This window comes from Salvelinus fontinalis, chromosome 28 (genome assembly GCF_029448725.1).
Source record: "Salvelinus fontinalis isolate EN_2023a chromosome 28, ASM2944872v1, whole genome shotgun sequence".
Classification (NCBI taxonomy): Eukaryota; Metazoa; Chordata; class Actinopteri; order Salmoniformes; family Salmonidae; genus Salvelinus; species Salvelinus fontinalis.
Window position 1 is genome coordinate 22,522,347 of NC_074692.1, and position 26,966 is coordinate 22,549,312.

Consider the following 26,966-nt stretch of genomic DNA (forward strand, 5'->3'; position numbering starts at 1 on the left):
GGCATCTGTCCACGTTGGCGGCTCAGGCTCTGGGCGTGGTCCCCATCCCACCATAATCAATCCCCGCTTTTTTAGCCTCCTCCCAATGACCACCCTCCAAATTAACCCCACTGGATTAAGGGGCAGCACCGGACGAAGGGGCAATGCCTGAATGAGGGGCAGCACCGGACTGAGGGGCAATACCTGAATGAGGGGCAACACCGGAATGAGGGGCAACACCGGATTGAGGGGCAACACCGGATTGAGGGGCAACACTGGATTGAGGGGCAACTCCGAAGTGAAGGGCAGCTCCGGACTGGCTGACGGCTCTGGCTGGTCATGGCTGGCTGACGGCTCTGGCTGGTCATGGCTGGCTGACGGATCTGGCCGGTCATGGCTGGCTGACGGCTCTGGCCGGTCATGGCTGGCGGACGGCTCTGGCCGATCCTGGCTGGCGGACGTCTCTGGCCGATCCTGGCTGGCGGACGGCTCTGGCCAATCCTGGCTGGCGGACGGCTCTGGCCGATCCTGTCTGGCGGAAGGCTCTGGCCGATCCTGTCTGGCGGAAGGCTCTGGCTGCTCCTGTCTGGCGGAAGGCTCTAACGACTCCTGTCTGGCGGACGACTCTAGCGGCTCCTGTCTGGCGGACGGCTCTAGCGGCTCCTGTCTGGCGGACGGCTCTAGCGGCTCCTGTCTGGCGGACGGCTCTGAAGGTTCATGGCAGACGGGCGGCTTTGCAGGCTCAGTACAGACGGGCGGCTTTGAAGGCTCAGTACAGACGGGCGGCTTTGAAGGCTCAGTACAGACAGGAAGTTCATGTGGCGCTTGGCAGACGGACAGTTCAGACGGCGTTGGGCAGACGGGCAGTTCAGGCGCCGTTGGGCAGACGGGCAGCTCAGGCGCCGTTGGGCAGACGGCAGACTCTGGCCGGCTGAGACGCACTGTAGGTCTGGTGCGTGGTACCGGAACTGGAGGTACCGGGCTAAAGACACGCACCTTCAGGCTAGTGCGGGGAGCAGCAACAGGGCACACTGGACTCTCAAGGCGTACTATAGACCTGGTGCGTGGTACCGGCACTGGTGGTACCGGGCTGAGGGCACGCACATCAGGGCGAGTACGGGGAGAAGGAACAGTGCGTACAGAGCTCTGGAGACGCACAGGAGGCTTGATGTGTGGTGCCGGAACTGGAGGCACTGGGCTGGAGACACGCACCACAGGGAGAGTGCGTGGAGGAGGAACAGGGCTCTGGAGACGCACTGGAAGCCTGATGCGTGGTGTAGGCACTGGTGGTACTGGCCTGGAGCGGGGAGGTGGCGCCGGAAATACCGGACCGTGCAGGCGTACTGGCTCCCTTGAGCACTGAGCCTGCCCAACCTTACCTGGTTGTATGCTCCCCGTCGCCCGACCAGTGCGGGGAGGTGGAATAACCCGCACCGGGCTATGTAGGCGAACCGGGGACACCATGTGTAAGGCTGGGGCCATGTAAGCCGGCCCGAGGAGACGCACTGGTGGCCAGATATGTAGAGCCGGCTTCATGGCACTTGGCTCAATGCTCAATCTGGCCCGGCCGATACGAGGAGCTGGTATGTACCACACCGGGCTATGCACAGTACAGGAGACACCATGCGCTCTACTGCGTAACACGGTGTCTGCCCGTACTCTCGCTCTCCACGGTAAGTACAGGGAGTAGGCGCAGGTCTCCTACCTGACTTCGCCACTCTCCTACCTGACTCCCTTTTAGCCCCCCCCCCAATACATTTTTGGGGTTTACTCTCGGGTTTCCAGCCACGTCTCGTACCTGCCTCCTCATACCACCGATCCTGGGCTTTCGCTGACTCCATCGCCTCCCGAGAGCGGCGATTCTCTCCCACCTTAGCCCAGGGTCCTTCTCCATTCAATATTTCCTCCCAAGTCCACGAGTCCTGGTTTTTTGGCCGCTGTTGCTGGTTCCTCTCACGCTGCTTGATCCTTGTTTGGTGGGTGGTTCTGTAACGGTTGTCCTCCTCCTCTTCGTCTGAAGAAGAGGAGTAGGGATTGGACCAAAGCGCAGCGTTGTGATATGACATAATGAATTTATTAAAGTAATGACGAAACACGAAAATACTTCAACAAACTTTGAGTCACTAGCCTACACACAATACCCCATAATGTCAAAGTGGAATTTAGATTCGTTTTAAAATTATTGATAAAAAATGTAAAGCTGAAATGAGTCAATACGGTAAGTATTCAACTTCTTTATGGCAAGCCTAAAAATTTTCAGAAGTAAAAATGTGCTTAACAAGCCACATAATAAGATGCATGGACTCAATCTGTGTGCAATAATAGTGTTTAACATGATTTTTGAATGACTACCTCATCTCTGTACCCCACACATTCCCCATGAATTTCAAACATACTGTCACGATCGTCAACGGGACTGAGAGAGGACCAAGGCGCAGCGCGTGGAAAGTACATATTCTTTTATTTTAAAGAAGGAAAAAAACAAAACAACAAACAGAACAGACGACCGTGAAGCTATACAAACATCAGTGCTGACACAAAACACTTCGACATAGACAATTCCCCACAAACAGCTAAAGCCTATGGTTGCCTTAAATATGGCTCCCAATCAGAGCCAACAATAACCAGCTGTCTCTAATTGAGACCCAATTCAGGCAACCATAGACTTTCCTAGATACCTACACTCAACCATAGACACAGCTAGACTACTATACTAAACATAAACCCAAATACTCTAATAAACCCCCTAAACCTTACAACCACCCAAGACACTACAAAAAACACATACATTCCCCATGTCACACCCTGACCTAACTAAAATAATTACGAAAACAAAGAATACTAAGGCCAGGGCGTGACACATACTGTAATTTGAACCACAGAGACCAGGGAGGTTTTCCATTGCCTCACAAAGAAGGGCACCTATTGGTAGATGGGTAAATAATACAAAAAAGCAGACATTGAAAATCCCTTTGAGCACGGTGAAATTACTAGTTACATTTTGGATGGTGTATGAATACACCCAGTCACTACAAAGATACAGGCGTCCTTCCTAACTCAGTTGCAGGAGAGAAAGGAAACCGCTCAGGGATTTCACCATGAGGCCAATGGGGACTGTAAAACAGTTACAGAGTTTAATGGCTGCGATAGGAGAAAACTGAGGATGGATCAACAACATTGTGGTTACTCCACAATACTAACCTGAATGACAGAATAAAAATATTCAAAAAACATGCATCCTGTTTGCAATAAGGCATTAAAGTAAAAAAGTAAAAAATGTGGCAAAGAAATTAACTTTATGTGAGGAATACAAAGCGTTATGTTTGGTGCAAATCCAACACAACACATCACTGAGTACCATTATTCATATTTTCAAGCATGGTGGTGGCTGCATCATGTTATGGGTTTTCTTGTCATCGGCAAGGACTAGGGAGTTTTTGGGAATAAAATAAATGGAATAGAGCTTAGCACAGGCAAAAGTCTAGAAGGAAACCTTGTTTAGTCTGCTTTCCAACAGAAACTGGGAGACAAATGTACCTTTCAGCAGGACAATAACATAAAACACAAGACCAAATATCCACTGGAGTTGCTTACCAAGACGACATTGAATGTTCCTGAGTGGCCTAGTTACAGTTTGACTTAACTCGGCTTGAACATCTATGGCAAGACTTGAAAATGGCTGTCAAGCAATCAACAACCAACTTAATAATTTTTTTAAGAATAATGTGCAAAAATATTGTACAATCTAGGTGTGCAAAGCTCTTAGAGACTTACCCAGAAAGACTCACAACTGTAATTGCTGGCAAACGTAATTGCCGCCAAATGTACTGGACTCAGTAAATGAGATATTTCTGTATTTAATTGTCAATACATTTGTAGAAATGTCTAAAAACATGTCCTCACTTCGTCATTATTGGGTATTGTGTGTAGATGGCTGAGAATTGTATTTATTTCATCCATTTTGAATTCAGGCTGTAACTCAACAAAATGTTCTGGAAAACTGTCAAATCCCTGAAGGGCTCTACTTCTCCCTCTTTGCCACAACAAATTCATTCAGACAGGCCTCTTTACAGAAAAAATGCCATCATTGATGCATTTAATTAATCACCATTTTATTTCAACAGGCCCTCTCTTTTAAATAACTTCCAAGCCTATTCACAATGTTATTGGTCTGGATGATCATAGTGGAAACTTGCTGAATGATCAGAAAAATGATAGTCAAAGCTTTTCTTTTAGGCTATTTACAGATAAATAAGTATTCGATGCTTTGCTTGCAATAGATAACAAGAAATCCACAGGCGCTGACCAATTGGATCCCAGTCTGCTTAACTGTGCAGAGCCCATCCTTGTTGGCTCAATAACCCACATTTTTATTTCACATTATCAGGAAATATTCCAAAATCAGTTCTTGTGCTGCCACTTCATAAGGGTGGGATAGTAGTGGTCTTAATAATTATTGCCCCATTTCAAGGCTTCCTTGTTTTGCGAGGATACTTGAATCCTACAGCTTTGCTCTTTTTTTATCTGAGAAATGTATTTGAAATGTAAACCAATCAGGGTTTAGGCCTGGGCATATCACTATTACAGCAACCACTTTAGTTGTTAATGATCTTGTCAATGTGATTTGCAAGAGGTTGTAAGTAACAAGAACATTTCCCAGGACATAGACATATCTGATGTTGACGGAATGTTTAAATTCTTGTTTATCTACCTGCACTGTCCAATTTACAGTAGCTATTACAGTGAAAGAATACCATGCTATTGTTTGAGGAGAGTGCACAGTTTTGAACATGAAAATGTATGAATAAACCAATTTGGCACATTTGGGCAGGCTTGATACAAAATTATGTACAGAAATGCAATAGTTCATTCATCTAAAACTTTGCACATATACTGCTGCCATCTAGCGGCCAAAATGTAAATTGTGCCTGGGCTGGAATAATACAGTATGGCCTTTCTCTTGCATTTCAAAGATGAAAAAAAATACATTTTTTTTTTCCTTTTATTATCTTTTACCAGATCTAATGTGTTATATTCTCCGACATTCATTTCATATTTCCACAAACGTCAAAGTGTTTCCTTTCAAATGGTATCAAGAACATGCATATCCTTGCTTCAGCTCCTGAGCTACAGGCAGTTAGATTTGGGTATGTCATTTTAGGCGAAAATTTAAAATAAGGGGCAGATCCTTAAGAGGTAAAAGAAAAGTAAATTTCATCTATATGTGGATGATACTATTATGTATGCAATTGCCCTGACTGCTGACCTGGCTGTGACAAGGCTACAGTTCAATTTTGCAGTTGTGCAGGAAGCTCTGACTTATTTAAAACGCGTACTTAATATGGGCAAAACTAAATACATGCTGTTTTCAAGTTCTCATAAGATTGTCTCAAGTGGATTACATCTTTACTCATCGGATGGTTCTGTAATCGAACGAGTCCCAGCATTGGATTGACAATGATTTATCATTTTAAAAAAATGACTGATTTTCAAAAGAACCTAATATTTAAAATGGGCTTTTTTTTTTTACAGAAACAGATCTCGTCTCTCTCTAGTCAGCAGGAAGCAGATTGTGCAGTTAACCTTTCTACCTGTTCTTGATTATGGTGAAACTATTTATCAAAATGTAGCTGCCTCTACTCTTAAACTATTGGATGTTGTTTTTCATTGCGCCCTTCATTTGATCACAGGAGATAATTTTGTTACACATCACTGTATTCTTACCAAAAGGTTGGTTGGACCTCTTTGAAAGTCACATACAGTTGAAGTCGGAAGTTTACATACACCTTAGCCAAATACATTTAAACTCAGTTTTCCACAATTACTGACATTTAATCCTAGTAAAAATTCCCTGTCTTAGGTCAGTTAGGATCACCACTTTATTTTAAGAATGTGAAATGTCAGAATAATAGTAGAGAATTATTTATTTCAGCTTTTATTTCTTTCATCACATTCCCAGTGGGTCAGAAGTTTACATACACTCAATTAGTATTTGGTAGCATTGCCTTTAAAATGTTTAATTTGGGACAAACGTTTCGGGTAGCCTTCCATAAGCTTCCCACAATAAGTTGGGTGAATTTTGGTCCATTCCTCCTGACAGAGCTGGTGTAACTGAGTCGAGTTTGTAGGCCTCTTTGCTCGCACACGCTTTTTCAGTTCTGCCCACACATTTTCTATAGGATTGAGGTCAGGGCTTTGTGATGGCCACTCCAATACCTTGACTTTGTTGTCCTTAAGCCATTTTGCCACAACTTTGGAAGTATGCCATTTGGAAGACCAATTTGCATCCAAGCTTTAACTTCCTGACTGATGTCATAAATGTTGCTTCAATATATCCACATAATTTTCCTGCCTCATGATGCGATCTATTTTGTGAAGTGCACCAGTCCCTCCTGCAGCAAAGCACCCCCACAACATGATGCTGCCACCCCCGTGCTTCACGGTTGGGATGGTGTTCTTTGGCTTGCAAGCCTCCCCCTTTTTCCTCCTAACATAACGATGGTCATTATGGCCAAACAGTTCTATTTTTGTTTCATCAGACCAGAGAACATTTCTCCAAAAAGTACGATCTTTGTCCCCATGTGCAGTTGCAAACCGTAGTCTGGCTTTTTATGGCGTTTTTGGAGCAGTGGTTTCTTCCTTGCTGAGCGGCCTTTCAGGTTATGTCGATATAGGACTCGTTTTACTGTGGATATAGATACTTTTGTACCTGTTTCCTCCAGCATCTTCACAAGGTCCTTTGCTGTTGTTCTGGGATTGATTTGCACTTTTCGCACCAAAGTACGTTAATCTCTAGGAGACAGAACGCGTCTCCTTCCCTGAGCGGTATGACGGCTGCGTTGTCCCATGGTGTTTATACTTGTGTACTATTGTTTGTACAGATGAAAGTGGTACCTTCAGGCGTTTGGAAATTGCTCCCAAGGATGAATCAGACTTGTGGAGGTCAACAATTTTTTTCTGAAGTCTTGGCTAATTTCTTTTGATTTTCCCATGATGTCAAGCAAAGAGGCACTGAGTTTGAAGGTAGGCCTTGAAATACATCCACAGGTACACCTCCAATTGACTCAAATTATGTCAATTAGCCTATCAGAAGAATTTTCCAAGCTATTTAAAGGCACAGTCAACTTAATGTATGTAAACTTCTGACCCACTAGAATTGTGATACAGTGAATTATAAGTGAAATAATCAGTCTGTAAACAATTGTTGGAAAAATGACTTGTGTCATGCACAAAGTAGATGTCCTAACCGACTTGCCAAAACTATAGTTTGTTAACAAGAAATTTGTGGAGTGGTTGAAAAACAAATTTTAATGACTCCAACCTAAGTGTATGTAAACTTCTCACTTCAACTGTAGAGCACATCAGTACGCTCTTTTTGTTTACAAAGACCTACTCAACAAACTTCCGACTTACCTAACGATTTGGTGCCTCTAGGGCATTTCAGATGGATGTTAGGGGACTTTTTTACCCTAGAATGTGTCTATTTTAATGTGCATATGAATGTGTAGTTGAATTTGTTTATTGTATTTTGATGTGTATTGTGTTGCTATACAGGGCTCATCTGGAAAAGAGACCTTGGTCTCAGCATTGACTCCCTGTCAAAATAAAGAATAAATTAAAATATTGAGAATGATTACTGAAAGATCTCTTAACTAAATATATTTGATTTTTTTCAAATCCAATGTCAAACTTTATTTAATGTTGCATTTTTTAAAAAGCAATGTGTTTTCCACATAACAATTTGTTGACAAATTACATTGAAACAACACTGATTCAACCAGTTTATGCCCAGTGGGGAGGGATGAAGATCCTGACACCATGAGCTGTAGAACTCAACCTCTACCGACTGTTAAGATGAAGACTGTCCTCTTCCTTACCCAGCTATGTTTACATACTCCTGCCATGGCCTGCCGCATATGAACACATGCCAGAAAACTGTTTCAAAGAAGAAGGAGAGCGTGAAAGAATGTGAGAGTGTGTTTGTGTGTGTGAGTGTCAGAGGGTGAGTTCTGTGTAGACTATGGCTGCAGTAATGGCAAACCAAGGCCTCTGACTAACCAGGAGGGAGGAAAGAGAGCTGAACAATAGCTGAGAAAAAATTCTGTTTTCTCCCTGGTCTCCATAGTAACTTCCAAAACAGGATACTTACTCAGATAATAAAACAAAGGGGAGGTATGGCAGCCAAGAATTTACCAGCAATATAATCTACAGCAAGTAAATAGGGGCCAGCCGACAGCCAGCTAGCGTTGAGTCTAAGGGCCGCCGCTGTGCAGACAGTCAGCAGTTCCCCAAAACACGCCACTGACAATCAGTGCCTGTTTGCATTTGAAGAGTGTGATATGACACTTTAGGGAGGTTGCGTCATCGCAATATAACGCCAACGCCTCTGTGAGCATGGCAGTCGGCCCAACTACATCCCCGATTCTATTAAAAGCCAAAAATTTAAAAATTAAAAAGGGAGACTGCTAACCTGTTTGCTGACCAAGGATGATATTTGAAACCGTCTATCACTTTTAACTGCCTCCCATCAAAATCACCACAGAACAGTGTCATTCAGAATTTCATACAGGGAGTTTCTTGCAGGGTCTTTCTGACAACGGTATAGCCATTACACACTCAGACCACAGTTCAGTCATGGAGGTCAAATGAAATGAAACTGTTACAGTTATCTGAAAATCTGATCTCATTTATGTTTTAAGTTAGTGTAAATAACCAGAGTGATTAAAAAAACATTGCAAAATGTAACAGTTTTCATAACCTAGAAAGCTTTGATAGTCGTTTACCTCACCCTGTTATGACATTGTTAGTCCTACTGCAGTGTTAACTGTGCCACTTTTTCATTTTTATTTAGTCTAGTCTTAGTCACATTTTGCTCATTTGAATAAGGATTTAGTCCAGTGATTGTCAAAATGGCAAAAACAGTGGGCCATCTTAGTAATCTAAATGCCCTTTCATTTCAGTCAACATATTTGTATTGCCTCAATAACCTACAGTAAACATAAATCACTGACTTCTACAGTATGTTCAAACATACATAGCCTTGTCCTAACATATTGTTTCTGCTTTCCCAAAAGCAGAAATATAACAAACATATATAACAATTATCTGGTCATGTACATTCCTAATTCCCCCTACATAGATATTGCACATTACATACAGAATAACTAGACACACACAAGTACAGAGAGAGAGAGCGGAGCTTGAGTAGCACAATCACCAGATGGTGTCGCAAAGTATTGGCAAAGTAATATGTGACTGGTTAGCTATGGGGAAGCAAGAGTCGCCTGCACAAAGTGTATAATCAAGGCAGAGCAGGGCCTGTCTGCCCACACACATCGCTTGCTCCCCAGCAGCTCACCAGTTGATGTAGGCTGTGGCGTATCGTTCCCACTGCCGATCAGAACTGCGATGTGCATGCTAATATTAATTGTGCTTATCACGGAAAAGCTCTCCATCTCTCCAAAAACTCTAATCCATTCCATTTAATAGTCAGATTTTTGTCAACAGATAACCATCCAATTGGAGACAGATTTATGTGAATATTCAAAAATCTGCATAAAGAAAATACGCATTTTCCCACCAATGGTATTTTCAAACTGATTAAAAAAAAAAAAAAAAAATGACTACATTTCAAATTACAATACAATAACAAAAAAACATAGAGAAAATGTGTGTAGTGATGACCTAAAGAAACAAAATAACATTAAAGTAAAAAATAACTACACAATGATATAATTTTACTGATCAAAAAGATCCCACCATGTCAAAAGAAGGAATTATGTCAGAATTTATAAAATCGTAATTTAACTTCCTTTTTCCATCACAGCTGTCATGATTTTTTTTGTTTTATATATAGTATGACTTATCTTTCATAAAAACTGTGGATGGAAACGTGGTTAAAAGAGATACCTTTTGTCGTCTCGTTTTAGTCAACTGAAATGAAAAATAATTTTTGTTAAGTTCGTTTTTTCTTGGTGAATTTAGTCAGTTATAGTCTAGTGAATTGCCACTAAAAAATAGGTGTTTGACGAATATTTTTGGTACTATTTTTGTTGACGAAATTAACACTGTCCTACTGACATAGCCTCGGGAGAAGCATGTTTTAACTTAAAAGCTTTCACATAACAGTGCAACAATGGCTCCATCCCCCTCTTCGACACGTGTCATTTTTTGAAGAACAGTCCATCATTATTCACACACACTACCATACAGACCAGGAGGAACCAGAGCCTGCACCAGAGTGTGCTTTATTGATGTCATGCAAACTGGGTCCGCGGCCAAACGTTACATAACCTGGCTGTTATAACGCAACTCTACTGCCAAGGGATACAGATGGGAGCATTATGATGCAAGTCAATCGTGCAGTCTTGACCCATGCACTTAGCGATATTTAGCAACGTCAATCCCTCCCCTCTATGAAATATTTCATCACTCAGTGGGCCTGTAGCAATCAGAGGACCATTTTATGTGTCACCGCAGATTTATTACCACATCTCCCTTTGTCAATTCATGTTCAATGCTCAAAAAAATAAAGGGAACACTAAAATAACACATCCTAGATCTGAATGAATGAAATATTCTTATTAAATACTTTTTTCTTTTAATAGTTGAATGTGCTGACAACAAAATCACATTAAAGTGGAAAACCACACTACAGGCTGATCCAACTTTGATGTAATGTCCTTAAAACAAGTCAAAATGAGGCTCAGTAGTGTGTGTGGCCTCCACGTGCCTGTATGACCTCCCTACAACGTCTGGGCATGCTCCTGATGAGGTGGCGGATGGTCTCCTGAGGCATCTCCTCCCAGACCTGGACTAAAGCATCCGCCAACTCCTGGACAGTCTGTGGTGCAACGTGGCGTTGGTGGATGGAGCGAGACATGATGTCCCAGATGTGCTCAATTGGATTCAGGTCTGGGGAACGGGCGGGCCAGTCCATAGCATCAATGCCTTCCTCTTGCAGGAACTGCTGACACACTCCAGCCACATGAGGTCTAGCATTGTCTTGCATTAGGAGGAACCCAGGGCCAACCGCACCAGCATATGGTCTCACGAGGGGTCTGAGGATCTCATCTCGGTACCTAATGGCAGTCAGGCTACCTCTGGCGAGCACATGGAGGGCTGCGCGGCCCCCCGAAGAAATGCCACCCCACACCATGAATGACCCACCACCAAACCGGTCATGCTGGAGGATGTTGCAGGCAGCAGAACGTTCTCCACGGCGTCTCCAGACTCTGTCACGTCTGTCACGTGCTCAGTGTGAACCTGCTTTCATCTGTGAAGAGCACAGGGCCCCAGTGGCGAATTTGCCAATCTTGGTGTTCTCTGGCAAATGCCAAACATCCTGCACGGTGTTGGGCTGTAAGCACAACCCCCACCTGTGGACGTCGGGCCCTCATACCACCCTCATGGAGTCTGTTTCTGACCGTTTGAGCAGACACATGCACATTTGTGGCCTGCTGGAGGTTATTTTGCAGGGCTCTGGCAGTGCTCCTCCTGCTCAAAGGCGGAGGTAGCGGTCCTGCTGCTGGGTTGTTGCCCTCCTACGGCCTCCTCCACGTCTCCTGATGTACTGGCCTGTCTCCTGATAGCGCCTCCATGCTCTGGACACTACGCTGACAGACACAGCAAACCTTCTTGCCACAGCTCGCATTGATGTGCCATCCTGGATGAGCTGCACTACCTGAGCCACTTGTGTGGGTTGTAGACTCCGCCTCATGCTACCACTAGAGTGAAAGCACCGCCAGCATTCAAAAGTGACGAAAACATCAGCCAGGAAGCACAGGAACTGAGAAGTGGTCTGTGGTCACCACCTGCAGAACCACTCCTTTATTGGGGGTGTCTTGCTAATTTCCTATAATTTCCACCTGTTGTCTATTCCATTTGCACAACAGCATGTGAAATTTATTGTCAATCAGTGTTGCTTCCTAAGTGGACAGTTTGATTTCACAGAAGTGTGATTGACTTGGAGTTACATTGTGTTGTTTAAGTGTTCCCTTTATTTTTTGGAGCAGTGTATATTGTAAGACAGTGATTATGAAACCACATGCCTCCTCTCCCTGCTGAGTAACTGCGTGTCTGTTAATTAGCAGATAAAAGGCTATGGTGTGGTTCTTATTTTTCTCAAAATACCAACAGTAATAGTTTTGAGTTATGACATTGTATTCAAAAGCGACATGTTTTCAATTTGAGAATAAACAAACATACTTCTGTGATATGAAAAAACATTTATTTTCATAAACAGTACATTTTAACAAATGTAAAAAAGTGCATAATGCATTCAAACTACAGCAAATGCACAGTACCAAAAATCACTGCATACTTAATGGTAACAAAAAACAGTGGAGAAACCTATCGCTGTGATCTTTCTGAAATTGGTTTGACTTTATGCCTATAAGAAGCTTCATAAATCATTAGTGATATGAACACTCATCTATCGGTATGACACTATGCGAGTATGCGGATGATCCTACGGTCTCTCTTCTGTTTCTCCCAAAGGTGCAATACATAAGATGTAACAGATTACAGACGCAAATAAATGATTAATATACAAAATGAGAATCATGATTATGTCAAACAGCTTCAATGGTGTCTATTTAGTGACACCCATAGACACCCATAGATATAACCTTTGTGCTATCCCACATTTCAAAGAGCACTAACAATTTAGAATCAAAATCCCATTTTGGAAACCCTGATGGACATGTGAATGGGACAAGGAAGAGAATATTGATTTATTCTCTTCAAACCAAAGAATGTACTGGAAGGTTCAAAAAAGGAACCACAGGCTTCAGATTCCTGTTTCACACCTTGGTCTATCGTTAGAAAAAAGAAAAACAAATGAAAATGAAAAGAAATGCAGGGCCACTGTTCTACTAAAGAGGAAGGGAAGTCTCGTCAGTGTCCCACTCCCATCATGTATCAACCCTACCATCCAAATCCTCTGCAATACTGGCAGCACCACACACACACACATACACAGCTCTATGACTCTGTTGTCACGGCTAAGGCACTAGTGTGTGTCCATAAATCAAACCTAAATGGAAGTGGACTAATAGCTCAAACACTCATATTGCACTAATGACCTCCAGTCGCACTGTGCAGCATCAGACGCCAAGTGTCAACCTAGATGGGGTTAACGGCACCACACTGGACAACACACCCCACAACACAGGTTGGCATCCATTGTGAAAAGAGTCTAGATTGCCGTGCATATTACATAATGCACACACACACCATAGGACAGCCCTGCTGTCCAGAGATGTTGGCCTGGCACCTGGGAAGCAGGTCCATCGCTCTGTTCTCTACATCTAGTGTGCAGCAAGAAAGAAAAACAGCAACTAAACCCTCATCCTGAAATGGAAGCAGCAAGGGTATAAACTGGGGAGAAACATTACAGAGCCATCTCTACAGTACAGAGGTCCTGTATACAGTATGTGCACAATCACATCAGTGTTTGCGTGGCACACCAAATACACACTTTTACACAGTATCATGGTAGACATGTCTTTTGACGTACAATGACAGAGGCAATGTTCAGCTAATTTAACACTTTCTTTGAGGTCAAGATTTTAGTGGTAAGTGGCAGTTTGGGTTATGCCCAATAGAACCAAAACCTTTTCAAAAAACAAAATAAAAAAAACAGGCAACTGACACATTTCAATAAAATAGCATATGTACATACATACATACAAACACACAGCATAAGTGATTCAAACTGGAAGGATACTGCTTGCAGTAAAACAGTGTCCGCACAGGAACTGGAGTCATTGGGAAGAACTAAGTCTGTGCTCTCCATATTAACAGACACGTACATACAGTACTATACAGCAGTATATTCTGTAACGTCATCGACTACTGTACATACATATTTACATACAGTAAATGCGTCATGTGCTCTCATGTGGGAGACATGCATGTGCAATATGAACCTATATTAAAAAAAAACATAAATAGTTCACAGTAACCATTCTCATGCACAAACATACACAAATACTGAACTTATACAATAATTTCAAAAGCAAATATTTGACTGCAACATTGTAAAAAAAAAAAATACGGTAAAAAAAACAAATCTATGGCAAAGTAGCTAGATGTTAAATTAACAATTTATATTATTTTCAATTATACACGAAGACAAGCTGAGTGGAATGAACGACATGGAACGTGAAATAGTGGTACACTTTTCAGGGGAGCAGTACTGAGACAGGGAGAGAAACAACAAGGATGGAAGTGGGTAGACATCATGGATCTCATGGCCTCATGCATAAGGAATGGTGTGACCCTCCAGAGTCCGGCAGAGGAAAGATGAGAGAAGCCGTCTCTGGAACCTAAAGAAGACTTTGTACGACTCCCAATGCAACTGCTCACAATTTTGATTCTGCAGCGCAACTCAGTTCAAAGACCAAGTCTCAGATGCAATAAAGGGCATGATTACAGACAAGCGTGGATCAACAAGCAGGTACAGAGGGAGAGAAGTTCTATTTTATCTTTATTTAACTAGGCAAGTCAGTTAAGAACAAATGTTTATTTTCAATGACGGCCTAGGAACAGTGGGTTAACTGCCTTGTTCAGGGGCGGAACAGATTTTTACCTTGTTAGCTCTGGGATTCGATGATGCAACCTTCCGGTTACTAGTCCAACGCTCTAACCACTAGGCTACCTGCCGCCCCTATGCTCAACTTACAAAACTGACCCAGAGCAGTTTGAATAAGATTAGCATTCAACGTAGCCAGCAGTTATCCAGAAGCAAAGCAAAATCGCAAGAGGGTTCTGATAGGGGACTCCGATCTCAGAAATGACCTCCACAAAACACTGGTAAACCCAGGCCTAGACACAGGCTAATTGGAAGGGAGGGTAGTAAAGGAGCTGCAAGATGGCTTTCTCAGCCCCATTGCTATGTCATATGTTTTGCACTGTACTGTTGCTGAATCTCAGGTGAGGTTTGGCTGTTGAGTGTCCAGACATTGGAGGCTCAGCAGATTTAAGATTATAAACCAGACAACTATGGACTACCCTGCACTCAACATACAGCCAGCAGAGATCCGATACGGCATGTGAGCCTCTCACCTGACAGGAACAGGTCTGTAGAACTGCTTGAACAAAATGAAAAGCACCACATCACCGTGGGGTCAGAGGTAGAATGGTCCCAGAAGACTCCTGGAATTATATGTAGACGTTCTGCCACAGGTAAAGGTTGGAAGCTTGGAGGATATTATAGCATGACGGAAGGAGGAATGACTTTTGTTACAGAAGTGGAATCATACAGCAGTACTTGCAGGGAGGGCTATGGTCTTTTTGTTTTTTATTATTTTGGGATCTGAATTGTTTGAAAATGATTTGTGACATCTATTTGGCTCATCCCAAAATTATTCAAATCCCCAAATACAAAGCAGGCTCAAAAGCAAAGTAAATGGATTCTATGCCTGTATAATTTACAATCACATTTCTAATATCACATCGTTAGTAAACAACAAACAACCTGGAATGGATCATCTGTAACACAGCGGTGAAAAGAGGAACAAAATGTTTCAGCATACCAACTCTCCAGGACCATTGTGATGTCACACATTTGACCTATCACATGACAGCCATTGTCCTCCAAACAACATACTGCACATCAAATCAATGGTGCTTTGTGTTATGCCATGTTTATGGTCTCTGTAAGTGTAATATTGCTTACTGTAATTTTTTTTACTGAAGCTAAAATAGATGAGCAGTGCTAAATAAAGCATGGACAACCAAACCCTCTTCCCCCCCTTTGTTTTCAGCACATGGTGAAACTTCAGCAGATGATGAGAGAGAGAGCAAAATCAATATCATCTGATTATCAACTCTAAGACAGCAACTAAGCCAATCAACACAATTTGTACCATTAACCAATGGTAAAGCAAACAGAACATTGAATAATAAAGTCTATGTAATCTCCACTGCTTGTGGAAGGCAGGGTATATATAGAATGGTGATGATAATGTGGAGTATGGTGGTGATGATGATGATGATGATAATGATGAAGCTGTAATTCTGATCCCTGGAAAGCTAGAAAGGCAGAGGACCAGGAATGAAAATAGCTTTTTTAAGTCCTGATGGAGACCAGGTCTTCTGTACGAGGTTCATCTTCGCACACACATTCATTGAGCTCCATGCAAAAACAGTATAACCAAAATACCATCTGGATTATGGTATAATATTTGGATTGTTTCTTTTTTCTTCAATATGATGTGGATTTATATTAATATATATTATTCAAATGTTTATTTATATATGTATAATTCTATATATACACACTTTTTTTTTTTTTTAAAGACTATCCCTCTCCAAAATCTGTTACCCTCTCCAGCTCAGAGTGGGGGATGGGTGGAGGAGTGTCCCTCCATCCTTCCTGTCAGCTCCTGGCCCCCCCGGGCAGTGCTCTCTCTGGGCTGGTCTGGTCCCTCTGTGCTCTGGCATGAGTGGAGGTGAAGGTGGAGGTAGAGGAAGAGGTGGAGGTGGTGGGGCACTCCCATTCTCGGCCTGGCTCTGGGGAAAGAGAGCGGAGCAGGAGGGTGCCAGCGTCCGAGGAGCAGACGGAGCACAGGTCTTCAGAGGAAAAGTTGAGGCTGCCCAGCTTGGCCAGTGAGTTAGAGCGTTTGAGGCTTGAGGGCACGGTGAGGCCGGCCAGCCGCATGCGAGTCTCGATCTCCTGAGCCCTCTGGCGCACCAGGCCGGGTTTGCCCCTCACACTGCGGATGCTGTCACTGCTAGAGCTACGTGTCAGTGTGGAGCCGTGGGGGGAGGAGGTGGGCGTCAGCACCCCAGATCCCACTGCCCCCAGCAGGGTCTCGTTAGGCAGAGGAACCACCAGCGGCTCTAGGCGTACTGGGCATGGTGTGGAGGACTTGGGGAAGTCTCCTGGGAAAGCTGAGAACTTCCCCTCCACAGGACTGGTGCCCTCTCTGGCCCCTGAGCTGGGGGTTTCTGGAAGCTCCAGGGGATGAAGCCCCTCTAGAGACAGACCTGACAGCCTCTCCAGCCTCTCTGCCCTCCGGCGGACCAGCCCTGACCTCTGTAGCTGCACTAGAGTCTCCTGCTGCTGGGCTACGCAGCAGGCCACCGCCGGCCTCTCCTTCTCCAGGCTCAGCAGCTCTGGGACAGCCTCAGAGACCCCTAAAAGCTTCCCTTCCTCACCTTCAGACTCACCCGGGTAAGTGGAGTTCTTGGCATCAGGTAGAAGTGTAGAGGGCGGGGCAACACAGTTGGCACAGTCACACAGCAGGCTACAGGGGTGTAGCAGGCTGGGGGAACAGGGTGTGTCGGGGGAGGTGAGTGGGAGCGTGGGACTGGGGACCTCCACAGAGACACTTAACCCCACACCGCTCCCCAGTGTGCTAAGGCAGAGATCGGCGTCCTGGGTCAGTATCTCCACTCCATGGCTGGGCTTGTCGTCTGATCGAGAGAGGCCTGAAGGCTTGACTGGGTGAGCAGGTTTGGAAGGAGCAGTGTCCTAAACAGAGGGGAAACAAGAAGTCAGAAACAAAGAATATCCATTACTCTTTATGAGTTCAGTTATCTATTTACCATGAGCTACTACATATACATATGAATTGGTTGTATATTACAGAGACAGAAGACACCATAATGAAAACCGCTCCAAACTTACATTGAGGCTGAACAGGGTATTAAAGTGGTTGTTATTGTTGGAGTTCTGGTTCAGGGTTACCAGGTCCAGCCCATTGCCTTCCTTCTCTCCCTCCTCTTCCTGAACCATCTCCACCTCTCCTTCACCATCCCCTCGTCCTGCACTCTCCCCTCTTCCTCCTGGCTGTGCTAGTGCCTCCATCTCTGCCTCCTCTTTCTGCGCCTCCTCCTCGTCCTCCTCCTCCACGGTGCTGAACTCCAGACGTAGGCGCAGCTCCTCCAGGGGCTCTGGTCCTCGGCAGCAAGTCTGGGCCGCTGTCCCCTCCCCAGCCTGACCAAAGTGGGTAAGGCCTTCTCGCCCCCCAAAGGCCTCGTCATCCAGCAGGGCGTCCCGCTCCACGTCCTCTATCTCTATGAAGACTCGCTCCATGTCCAGGAGGGGCGGAGCGCGCACCGGCGTGGAGGGGTCACTGTCCAGGGCCGAGTCAGACAGCCTGCGAAAGTAGTAGTTGTTGTAGGCGGGGTCCACTTCCAGACTGAACATCCTGCAGGGGGAGAGGGGACGTGCCGCCCCCTTCTCCCCCAGAGCCTCCTCACAGCAGGGGGACATCACCGGTTCAGGGGTTTGATTACCTGGGTCCTCCCTCCCACAGCACTGGGCCTGCTGGCCCTCAGGGAGGTCGCAGTCTGGGTCGGGACGGTCGGGACGCCACAGCTTGTTGTGACGTTGCTTACTGGAAGTGGACAAAAGGGAGGTAAGGAGGAGCATGGGAGATACTCTCGGATACTACACATAACATACAGAAAAATCTATAACCTAGGGCCGCATTTCAGTGCTTTGATCTCTTGCTGGGCTTCCCTAGTCGATCTGGGCTATGGCAATTACAGAGGGCGTAGTGTGACTGTACCTGGCGTCCAGGATGCCTTCGTACTCAGCCAGCTGTCTCATGAAGCCTGCGTTGGGCCGTGTGATGCTTCTCTTCTGCTTGACAAAGTTGTAGGCCTTCTCCAGCGACCAACCATACTCCTTCATGGCGTAGGCAATAACGGTGGAGGCCGAGCGGCTGACGCCCATCTTACAGTGGACCAGACACTTGGAGTGGTTCTTCCTGGTAGGGTTAACGCAACATGAATGCAGAGTAGTTAGGAAAATCAGAGTAGAATCCTCTGCTAGTTCTGTCACTCAGACGAAGATAATGACAGCCTTTGGGTTGCTAGTGGTAACCATCTTCAGCTCCCTTCTCTAAGACAACTTGATCACAGACAGTGGCACACAGCCTCGTGTCACTTTAATGACATTCCAGTCAAGTCACTCACAGTTCTCTGGAAGCTACTACTACTGTACCTCAATTGAAAGCAGCAGAAAGATATATTTACTATCATCGTGGTACTTACTAAGAGCCACCTATCTATATGTATGAATAAAAAGAGGATTACACAGGAGTGTGTAATGGTAAAAAATGTCTTGCTTTATCAGCTCTGTCTCTCGCTATCTCGCTGTCCTTCGGTCACTCTTACCTGTTTCAAGTCTAACAGGACTTACTTTGCTTTAACAATGAAGTTGTAAGTCTCGTTCCAGTGGGCCAGCAGGTCTGTAGTCTCCTCGTCATAGACCCGTATGTTGTGGTAGGAGAATGTCCCTGGGAAGAAGTTGTCTATCTCCCTGGTGACGTTGAGGATATAGCCCACCCTGGTAAGGAGACGGTTATTGGATGAAGACAGACAGACAGACACTATCCTCATAATATCCTGACATACCAATGACCAATGTTTTATAGATTAGGGTTTTATCATGACAACCTTTGAGCCCCCAAAAAATGTATACAAGTCCACATGAGCCAATAAATAACTAATTTTATCGAATAGAAATGTTTGGAAGCTAGCAAAAGGCTCAATTTATTTACCCAGTGTCCTGAAGCTCCTCCAGATTGGAGGCATTCCATTCAGATCCCTGCAAACAAATGTGGAAAAATGTTAGACTGAACATATAGTTATGACATTTATAGCGATGGGCTGTCCAAATGTTGCTCTTCCAGGGTACTTCTCTGCTAGCAGTATCAGCCAAATACCATGGCTTCAGTAGGCCAAATCTCATTGAGACAAATAGATCCTATCTCAACCAATGAGAAACTCTAAAATGTACTCGATCAATCAGATTAAGCAGAGTTTGAGTAGCTCGAATGCCAGTCTGCTTGTGCTTCTTGTCACTCGTTGTCATGCCAATGACAACAACAGTGTTTGCAAGAACACAAACAGATATGGGAACAGGCCAGAGTTTGAGCATTGCCAAGCAGTTCTGGATGGGAAAATGTTGCCAGGTGACTAACCAAGTAGAGGTGGTCAAAGATGAGTGTTGCCTTGTCCATCTGGCCCAGGATCAGCAGCATCTCATTGTCAATGAACTCCTTGTACTGCATCAGGTTACAGCTCATATGCTGCTCCAGCTTTGTTCGGATCTGACGGGACAGCACAGTCATTAACTCCCAACCATTTTATATTCTACCGTTTCTCCTTGTAATATTACTGATTACGGTTTCAAATATATAAATAATGTCAGACCGAAATTGCCTGAAGACTACACTACAAGTCATTAAGGCTGTATTAAAAATATGTTTGTTTTTAATACTTCATCCCAAATGACAGCCTATTCAGTGGACCCTGGTCAAAGTAGTACACTATAAAGAGATGGCACGCAGTTCATGTTCATGTCTCCCCTCTGTTCACCTGTTTAGAGGTGACATTCTCCAGATCCTGGAACATCATGATGCTTCGGAGTTTGGCTTTGATAAGGCACTCGGTCTGCTCCCTCTCTGTGGGCCTGCATCAGCGGACACAAACGCAGAGGTTATCAGCACACTACTCTACTCTCTGTCAAAGGGTCAGTCAGAACCAGCAGTCCTCCAGGACCAGCACACATTTCATATACACTATATATACAAAAGTATGTCGACTCCACTTCAAATGAGTGGATTCGGCTATTTCAACCACATCTGTTACTGACAGGTGTATATAATCGAGCACACAGCCATGCAATCTCAATAGACAAACATTGGCAGTAGAATGGCCTTACTGAAGAGCTCAGTGACTTTCAATATGGCACCGTCAAAGGATGTCACCTTTCCAACAAGTCAGTTCGTCAAATTCCTGCTAGAGCTGCCCCGGTCAACTGTAAGTGCTGTTATTGTGAAGTGGAAACGTTTAGGAGCAAAAACGGCTCAGCCGCGAAGTGGTAGGCCACACACGCTCACAGAACAGGACCACAGAGTGCTGAGGTGCGTAAAAATCGTCTGTCCTCAGATGCAAACACTCACTACCGAGTTCCAAACTGCCTCTGGAAGCAACATCAGCACAAGAACTGTTCGTCTGTATCTTCATGAAATGGGTTTCCATGGCTGAGCAGCCGCACACAAGCCTAAGATCACCATTTGCAATGCTAAGCATCGGCTGGAGTGGTGTAAAGCTCGCCGCCATTGGACTCTGGAGCAGTGGAATTAGTGGATTCGGCTATTCTCTCATGCTTCATCATCTGCAGTCCGACGGACGAATCTGGGTTTGGCGGTTGCCAGGAGAATGCTACCTGCCTCAATGCATTGTGCCAGCTGTAAAGTTTGGTGGAGGAATAATGGCCTAGGCTGTTTTCTTGGTTTGGGCTTGACCCCTTAGTTCCAGTGAAGGGAAATCTTAACGCTACAGCATACAATTACATTGTATAGTGTCTGTGCTTCCAACAGTTAGCGGAAGGCCCTTTCCTGTTTCAGCATGACAATGCCCCAGTGCACAAAGCGAGGTCCATACAGAAATGCTTTGTCGAGATCGGTGTGGAAGAACTTGACTGGCCTGCACAGAGCCCTGACCTCAACCCCATCGAACACCTTTGGGATGAATTGGAACGCCGACTGCAAGCCAAGCCTAATTGCTCAACATCAGTGCTTGACCTCAATAATGCCCGTGGCTGAATGGAAGCAAGTCCCTGCAGCAATGTTCCAACATCTAGTGGAAAGCCTTCCCAGAAGAGTGGAGGCAGTTATAGCAGCAAAGGGGGATCAACTCCATATTAATGCTAATGATTTTGGAATGAGATGTTCGACAAGCAGGTATAGTTATTTCATATTCATTGGCAATTTCTGTTGACTCACTTGTCAACAAAAATGGTGGGGGAGTCAGGCCTCAAGGTCTCCAGGTCTCTCATGGCATTCCACTCATTGATGCAGCTCTGCTCCGAGGCGATGCAGCTCTCATAAAAGCCCATCCAGGTGAGGGCCATGCCCCCAGGGAAGTAGTTGTACCTGCGGGACACCTCACACACCTTGTGGAGGATCTGCAAAGCCGACCTGGGACAAGGGTTAGAAAGAGACACTGGTCAATAGTGGGTCAATTAATCTTTAATCAACCATCTTTGTTAATCTGGGAGAAAAGAGGTGCAGTATTTGACCTATAAGCTTTTAAAGTGTATTGAGCTGATTCACATGAATGAATGGCATGCATTTTAAACTGTATATCTGTAAAGCACTTTGTGACAACTGCTGATGTAAAAAGAGCTTTATAAAATACATTTGATTGATTTATTGTTGCATGCACCTGCATCTCTACCCCACTAGACGGCAAAGTGAGTCAGTATGGAAATGCCTCAACAGTGTGTTCTCAAGTCAGCAGCCAATTCATTGATGTGGTATTGCTTCAATAACAACAATGTATTAAGCAGTCATTCCTACGGTTGTATACTCACCACATGGCCTGTACAGACACAGGTTTGAAGACATGATTCCGGCTCACTGTGTTCACACTGAAACCCCTGAGGGAGACAAGACAGGCGATGACCCTCCCTGATCACACACTGATTAACACCCAGTAACCACTACTTCAACATAACTGGCTCTATCAAAACACAAGTCATTTTAGGTCATTAGGCTGTGTGAAAGGAGAAGGTGATACCTGTATTAAGCTCAGTATCCTTTTCTGTACAGGTATTCAAGTTATTACAGTTTTAACCAAACAGAGCTGTTTCTCCCCTGAATGGACAGCAGGGGGCTGCCTGACTGATGGGACAGATATAGAATAGTTGTATCTCTATGGGGGACTCACTCACCCGTCTCCATCCAGATGGATCTTGGTGTCACTCCACAGAGGCAGCACCATGCCAACGGAGCAGCTTTTGCTGGGAACAACACACACACAGACACGTTCCCAGCAGATCAACACAACATCTGGTTTTACGTTCCAAAACAACTTCAAATAGAGATGCTGCTACAACAAGGGTCTAACATCTGCATCAAAGACGACCATAGCAAGTGAGCAGACACACGAGCCGGCCCAGACCCATACACACCTGTCCTTGTTGCTGAAGTCTATGCCCAGCAGGATGTTCTCCTCTGTGTCCTGTCGTCCGCTGGTGTACACCACCACCATGTAACGCACTCTGTCTGACCAGGCACTCTCCAACCTCACCGCCTGTAGCAGAGGACACGACAGCTTCATCAACTCTTTCACACAAACAACTAGGCATGCCGCTACATCCACCTCTACCAACATGTCAACCTGATTAAGTAATACAAATAGACTCTGAACATTGATGGTACACACAGCCTGACCCTGGGAAAATGAGCCTAGCACCCATACAGTCCAACCATAACACACACACGCACACATTCCAGTCCTCTAAAGTAATTTATCTCAGTCAAAAACAGTTTGTAAATACATGGGAGGCATAATTCCAATGGAGTGTGAGAACATAGTGGTTGGTAACAAACTAACAAACTCTTAATTTCACAGAAACCATGGAAACACTTGGTAATGCTCTCCTGTGCGCGTTCAAACATGTTCTCATGAGCTAATAATTACAGTGAGTAAACAAGTCTTAAGTACACAATAAAAAGCATTCAGGCAGTTTGCCTATGTCATGGTGCCAGGTGGTTAGTCACTGCACGTGGTGTGTCTCTTACCAGTTTGATTCGGTCCTCCAAGCGAAGAATGTTGATCATCACCTGCAGGTGCTGAGGTAAGTCTCCTGTTGAGAGAGAATAAAATAAAACATAAATACTAAAAGACAACCATGACAACACCTGGTCGGTCAGTGCCATTATCAGATAGCATGGTTTTATGTGATTAGTCCTAGAAAAAAGATCTTGACATTTGAAACTGAACACTCATCATACCACATGACATCTTAATGTCATTGTTGAGTGAGTGAGTAAGTGCAGGTACAATGGGCTAGTGTCATGCAACAGGCTAAAGACACTTTCCTGCTTGTCATCTACAAATTGATCACCCACAACTCAGTCTCAGCTAACCATAAAACCACACCTAAACACAGCTTCTTCTCTGTCATGTTGGAATGTTTTGAGCCAATCATGCCAGGCTTGACGTAAGTTCCCCTGAGGAAGTGGGGTGAGAGAAAGGTTACGTACCAAATAGCACCGCATTCCATATGTAGTGCACTACATTTAACCAGAGCCTCATGGTCCCTCGTCGAAAGAAGTAGTGCACTAAATAGGGCTTAGGGAGACATTTGGGACGCTGACACCCAAAGAGGGTGCTACTGGATAACGAGGGGTTAAATGACAAGCCTAACCACTGCAGTGATGATGAGTAAAGAGGGGCAGCCAAGTATGTGTCAGTCAAGGTGTTCTGACGACTGGCAAACAAACTATGTCCTCTCCTTCTGGGCAGCTTTAATTACAGCTGTCAGCGGCACGCTGGCTCTGGACATGTTCCCCTGCTCCTCTGCTTCATGGTACGTTCAAACATATATTACAGACACGTTCAGACATATATTCATTTACATGTATTAGTAGGTGAGTACTTTACTCTGCAACTGTTCTGGATCATAACAGCTAGGGGCTATTGGAGTTTCTCAGCTCAGCCCAATTTAGACACTCAGTCTCACTGTCAGATCGAGAGAAATCTACTGAGACAAATGCTAATCTCTGCATTTGGTTTGGTTAAGGCCAAATTCAATTGACATGCAGGCATCTTTCTTTTTGTGCTGGCAGTTCTGCAAGTTTTTCCACTAGGCAGTGTTTTCATGAGATATCTCCCGCCACGGTTACAGCTTTGAGAAAATATTGTGGCCAGCCAAGATGTTGGCCAACAATGGTTGTTTCTCAGACCGAAGGAACTGCACAGTGTGGATCAGTAATCAGTCAGCTCACAACCTGAGGCCACCACTAAGTATTCTAACTACAATACGTCACAATGTTCACTGGCAGCGGGCTACAGGCCAATACGTTGCCTAAGTCCACGCATGGGAGATTATCCTACTTGAAAACATTCTGTTCCATAGCAAAGAACCCAGAAAAAACCTGGCCTATTAATTTTCCACAGGCAGTACTTCCTCTATAAGAAACACATGACTGCATCCTCCAGTAACTCCCTACCAACACAAACACTTAATGCGGGCTAGCAGCCAATCCTGAATGTCCTGAAGTTCAGTCAATTCACTTGGTGACGCAAACCATTCCAAATTCCTATTGAATTCACTTAAACAAGGAAAACAACAATGAGAAACAAGTCAAACTTGAACAACAGTAAGTAAAGGGGAGAAAAACAGTGATATTGAGAGTGCATGCTAAGCTCTCCCGAGCAGCTGCAGGTTCTTGTCTTTAACCAATTAAAACCTCTGCCTCAGAATCACACCTGAAATATCATCCTTTACATAATACTGGTGGCTAAACACAAGGCCCTATATATGGTATACCATATGGATTTCATGACGTTGAAGCTTTGAATAGACTCTCGGGTACATGACTACCACATTGATAACTGCCAGATGACAAACCCTCAGTGTCCTGTTTCGATTGATATGGAACACAAGTAGGCCTACTACTGAACACTACCAGCAGCCACATAACCTATTGTAGGTCTACTACTGAACACTACCAGCAGCCACATAACCTATTGTAGGTCTACTACTGAACACTACCAGCAGCCACAACCTATTGTAGGCCTACTACTGAACACTACCAGCATCCACATAGCCTATTGTAGGTCTACTACTGAACACTACCAGCATCCACATAACCTATTGTAGGTCTACTACTGAACACTACCAGCAGCCACATAGCCTATTGTAGGCCTACTACTGAACACTACCAGCATCCACATAGCGTATTGTAGACCTACTTCACCACTAATCTGCCTAAGCTACACATGTCTGGAACATGGTAATAAATCAGCCAGACACCTCAACTCAGGTGCACTCAAGTTTTCCAGGAGAACAGGTAGAAAGTAGAGACCATTCAGACTACACAAAAAAGTACCAGACAAAACAACCACACTGTCTGTAAGATGGATAGAGTAATGTCAAAAATTCAAAGTCTGAGTCTTGGGACCATTTAGCCACTTTGCATGGCAGCCCATGTGGTCCTGTCCTGTGGTTGTGTGGTAGGTACTCACCTGCATGTTTGTGGTGGGGATGTGCTTTCTGGCCCTGAGGACTGCTGCCCTGCTGCAGGAAGAGGGCAGCACCCTTCACCATGAAGAAGCTCTCGCTCAGGCTAGAAAAACAACAGATGGAGAAAGCCGTTAGAAACTGGATCATGCAACAATGTGGGCAGACTGAGCCACATGGTCACTCAACAGTTCAACACTGATATGTGAGTCAAACTGTTCCAGTTCTATAACAGAATCCGTACACCTTCTAGAGCGCTATGTTACAGAGAAAGTGAAGATGGGGAGAGAAGATGGGACATACCTGGGACCAGACAGACAAGAAAAGTGTTTAATATAGGGCTTCAGGTCAGGAGGCCCAGACAGGCACCCAGTATTTCAGCCACTAAACCCAATTGTAAAAGTTCAGCAGTAAGCCATCCTGAATTCCAGATGACTGACGTGCCCAAAGTAAACTGCCTGTTACTCAGGCCCAGAAGCGATGTTATGCATATAATTAGTAGCATTGGATAGAAAACACTCTAAAGTTTCTAAAACTGTTAAAATAATGTCTGTGAGTATAACAGAACTAATATGCCAGGCGAAAACCCAAGGAGAATCCATCCGGAGGTTTTTTATTGAGGTCACAGGCCATTTCAACGCAAGCCTATGGGATATTCAAAATAATTCCTCCCAGATTGCAGTTCCTATGGCTTCCACTAGATGCCAGTCTTTAGAAAGGGTTTCAGGCTTGTTTTTTGAAAAAATTGTATTGTTTATTTAGATATTAGAGTACCTGAGGATTAATTAGAAACATCGTTTGACTTGTATGGACGAACGTTACCGGTAACTTTTTGGATTCGTTTGTATGCATGTTGAACGAGTTGATTAATGAAATCAATGGCGCCAACTAAAAGGACTTTTTTGGATATAAAGAGGGACTTTATCGAACAAAACAACCATTCATTGTGTAGCTGGGACCCTTGGGATTGCAAACAGAGGAAGAT

At 44.5% G+C, this 26,966-nt stretch overlaps 1 protein-coding gene across 3 annotated transcripts in view; it reads right to left on the bottom strand.

The window, feature by feature from the left end:
* Positions 1 to 12,186: 12,186 nt before the first annotated feature.
* The window catches only part of ssh1a (slingshot protein phosphatase 1a), a 62,063-nt gene continuing 47,283 nt past the window's right edge, over positions 12,187 to 26,966 (bottom strand). For 2 of the 3 annotated variants that reach the window (XM_055887103.1, XM_055887105.1), the window contains 13 exons: positions 25,987 to 26,087; positions 23,535 to 23,599; positions 22,922 to 23,043; positions 22,682 to 22,750; positions 22,322 to 22,387; positions 21,732 to 21,926; positions 20,320 to 20,413; positions 19,923 to 20,051; positions 19,500 to 19,546; positions 19,139 to 19,285; positions 18,504 to 18,704; positions 17,618 to 18,329; positions 12,187 to 17,461 (listed from right to left, as the gene is read on the bottom strand). In XM_055887103.1, coding sequence (XP_055743078.1) covers positions 16,364 to 17,461; positions 17,618 to 18,329; positions 18,504 to 18,704; positions 19,139 to 19,285; positions 19,500 to 19,546; positions 19,923 to 20,051; positions 20,320 to 20,413; positions 21,732 to 21,926; positions 22,322 to 22,387; positions 22,682 to 22,750; positions 22,922 to 23,043; positions 23,535 to 23,599; positions 25,987 to 26,087 — 3,046 coding nt within the window. In that variant the 3' untranslated portion in view covers positions 12,187 to 16,363. The remainder of the gene's footprint in view (positions 17,462 to 17,617; positions 18,330 to 18,503; positions 18,705 to 19,138; positions 19,286 to 19,499; positions 19,547 to 19,922; positions 20,052 to 20,319; positions 20,414 to 21,731; positions 21,927 to 22,321; positions 22,388 to 22,681; positions 22,751 to 22,921; positions 23,044 to 23,534; positions 23,600 to 25,986; positions 26,088 to 26,966) is intronic. The other variant, XM_055887104.1, reaches the window with a different exon arrangement.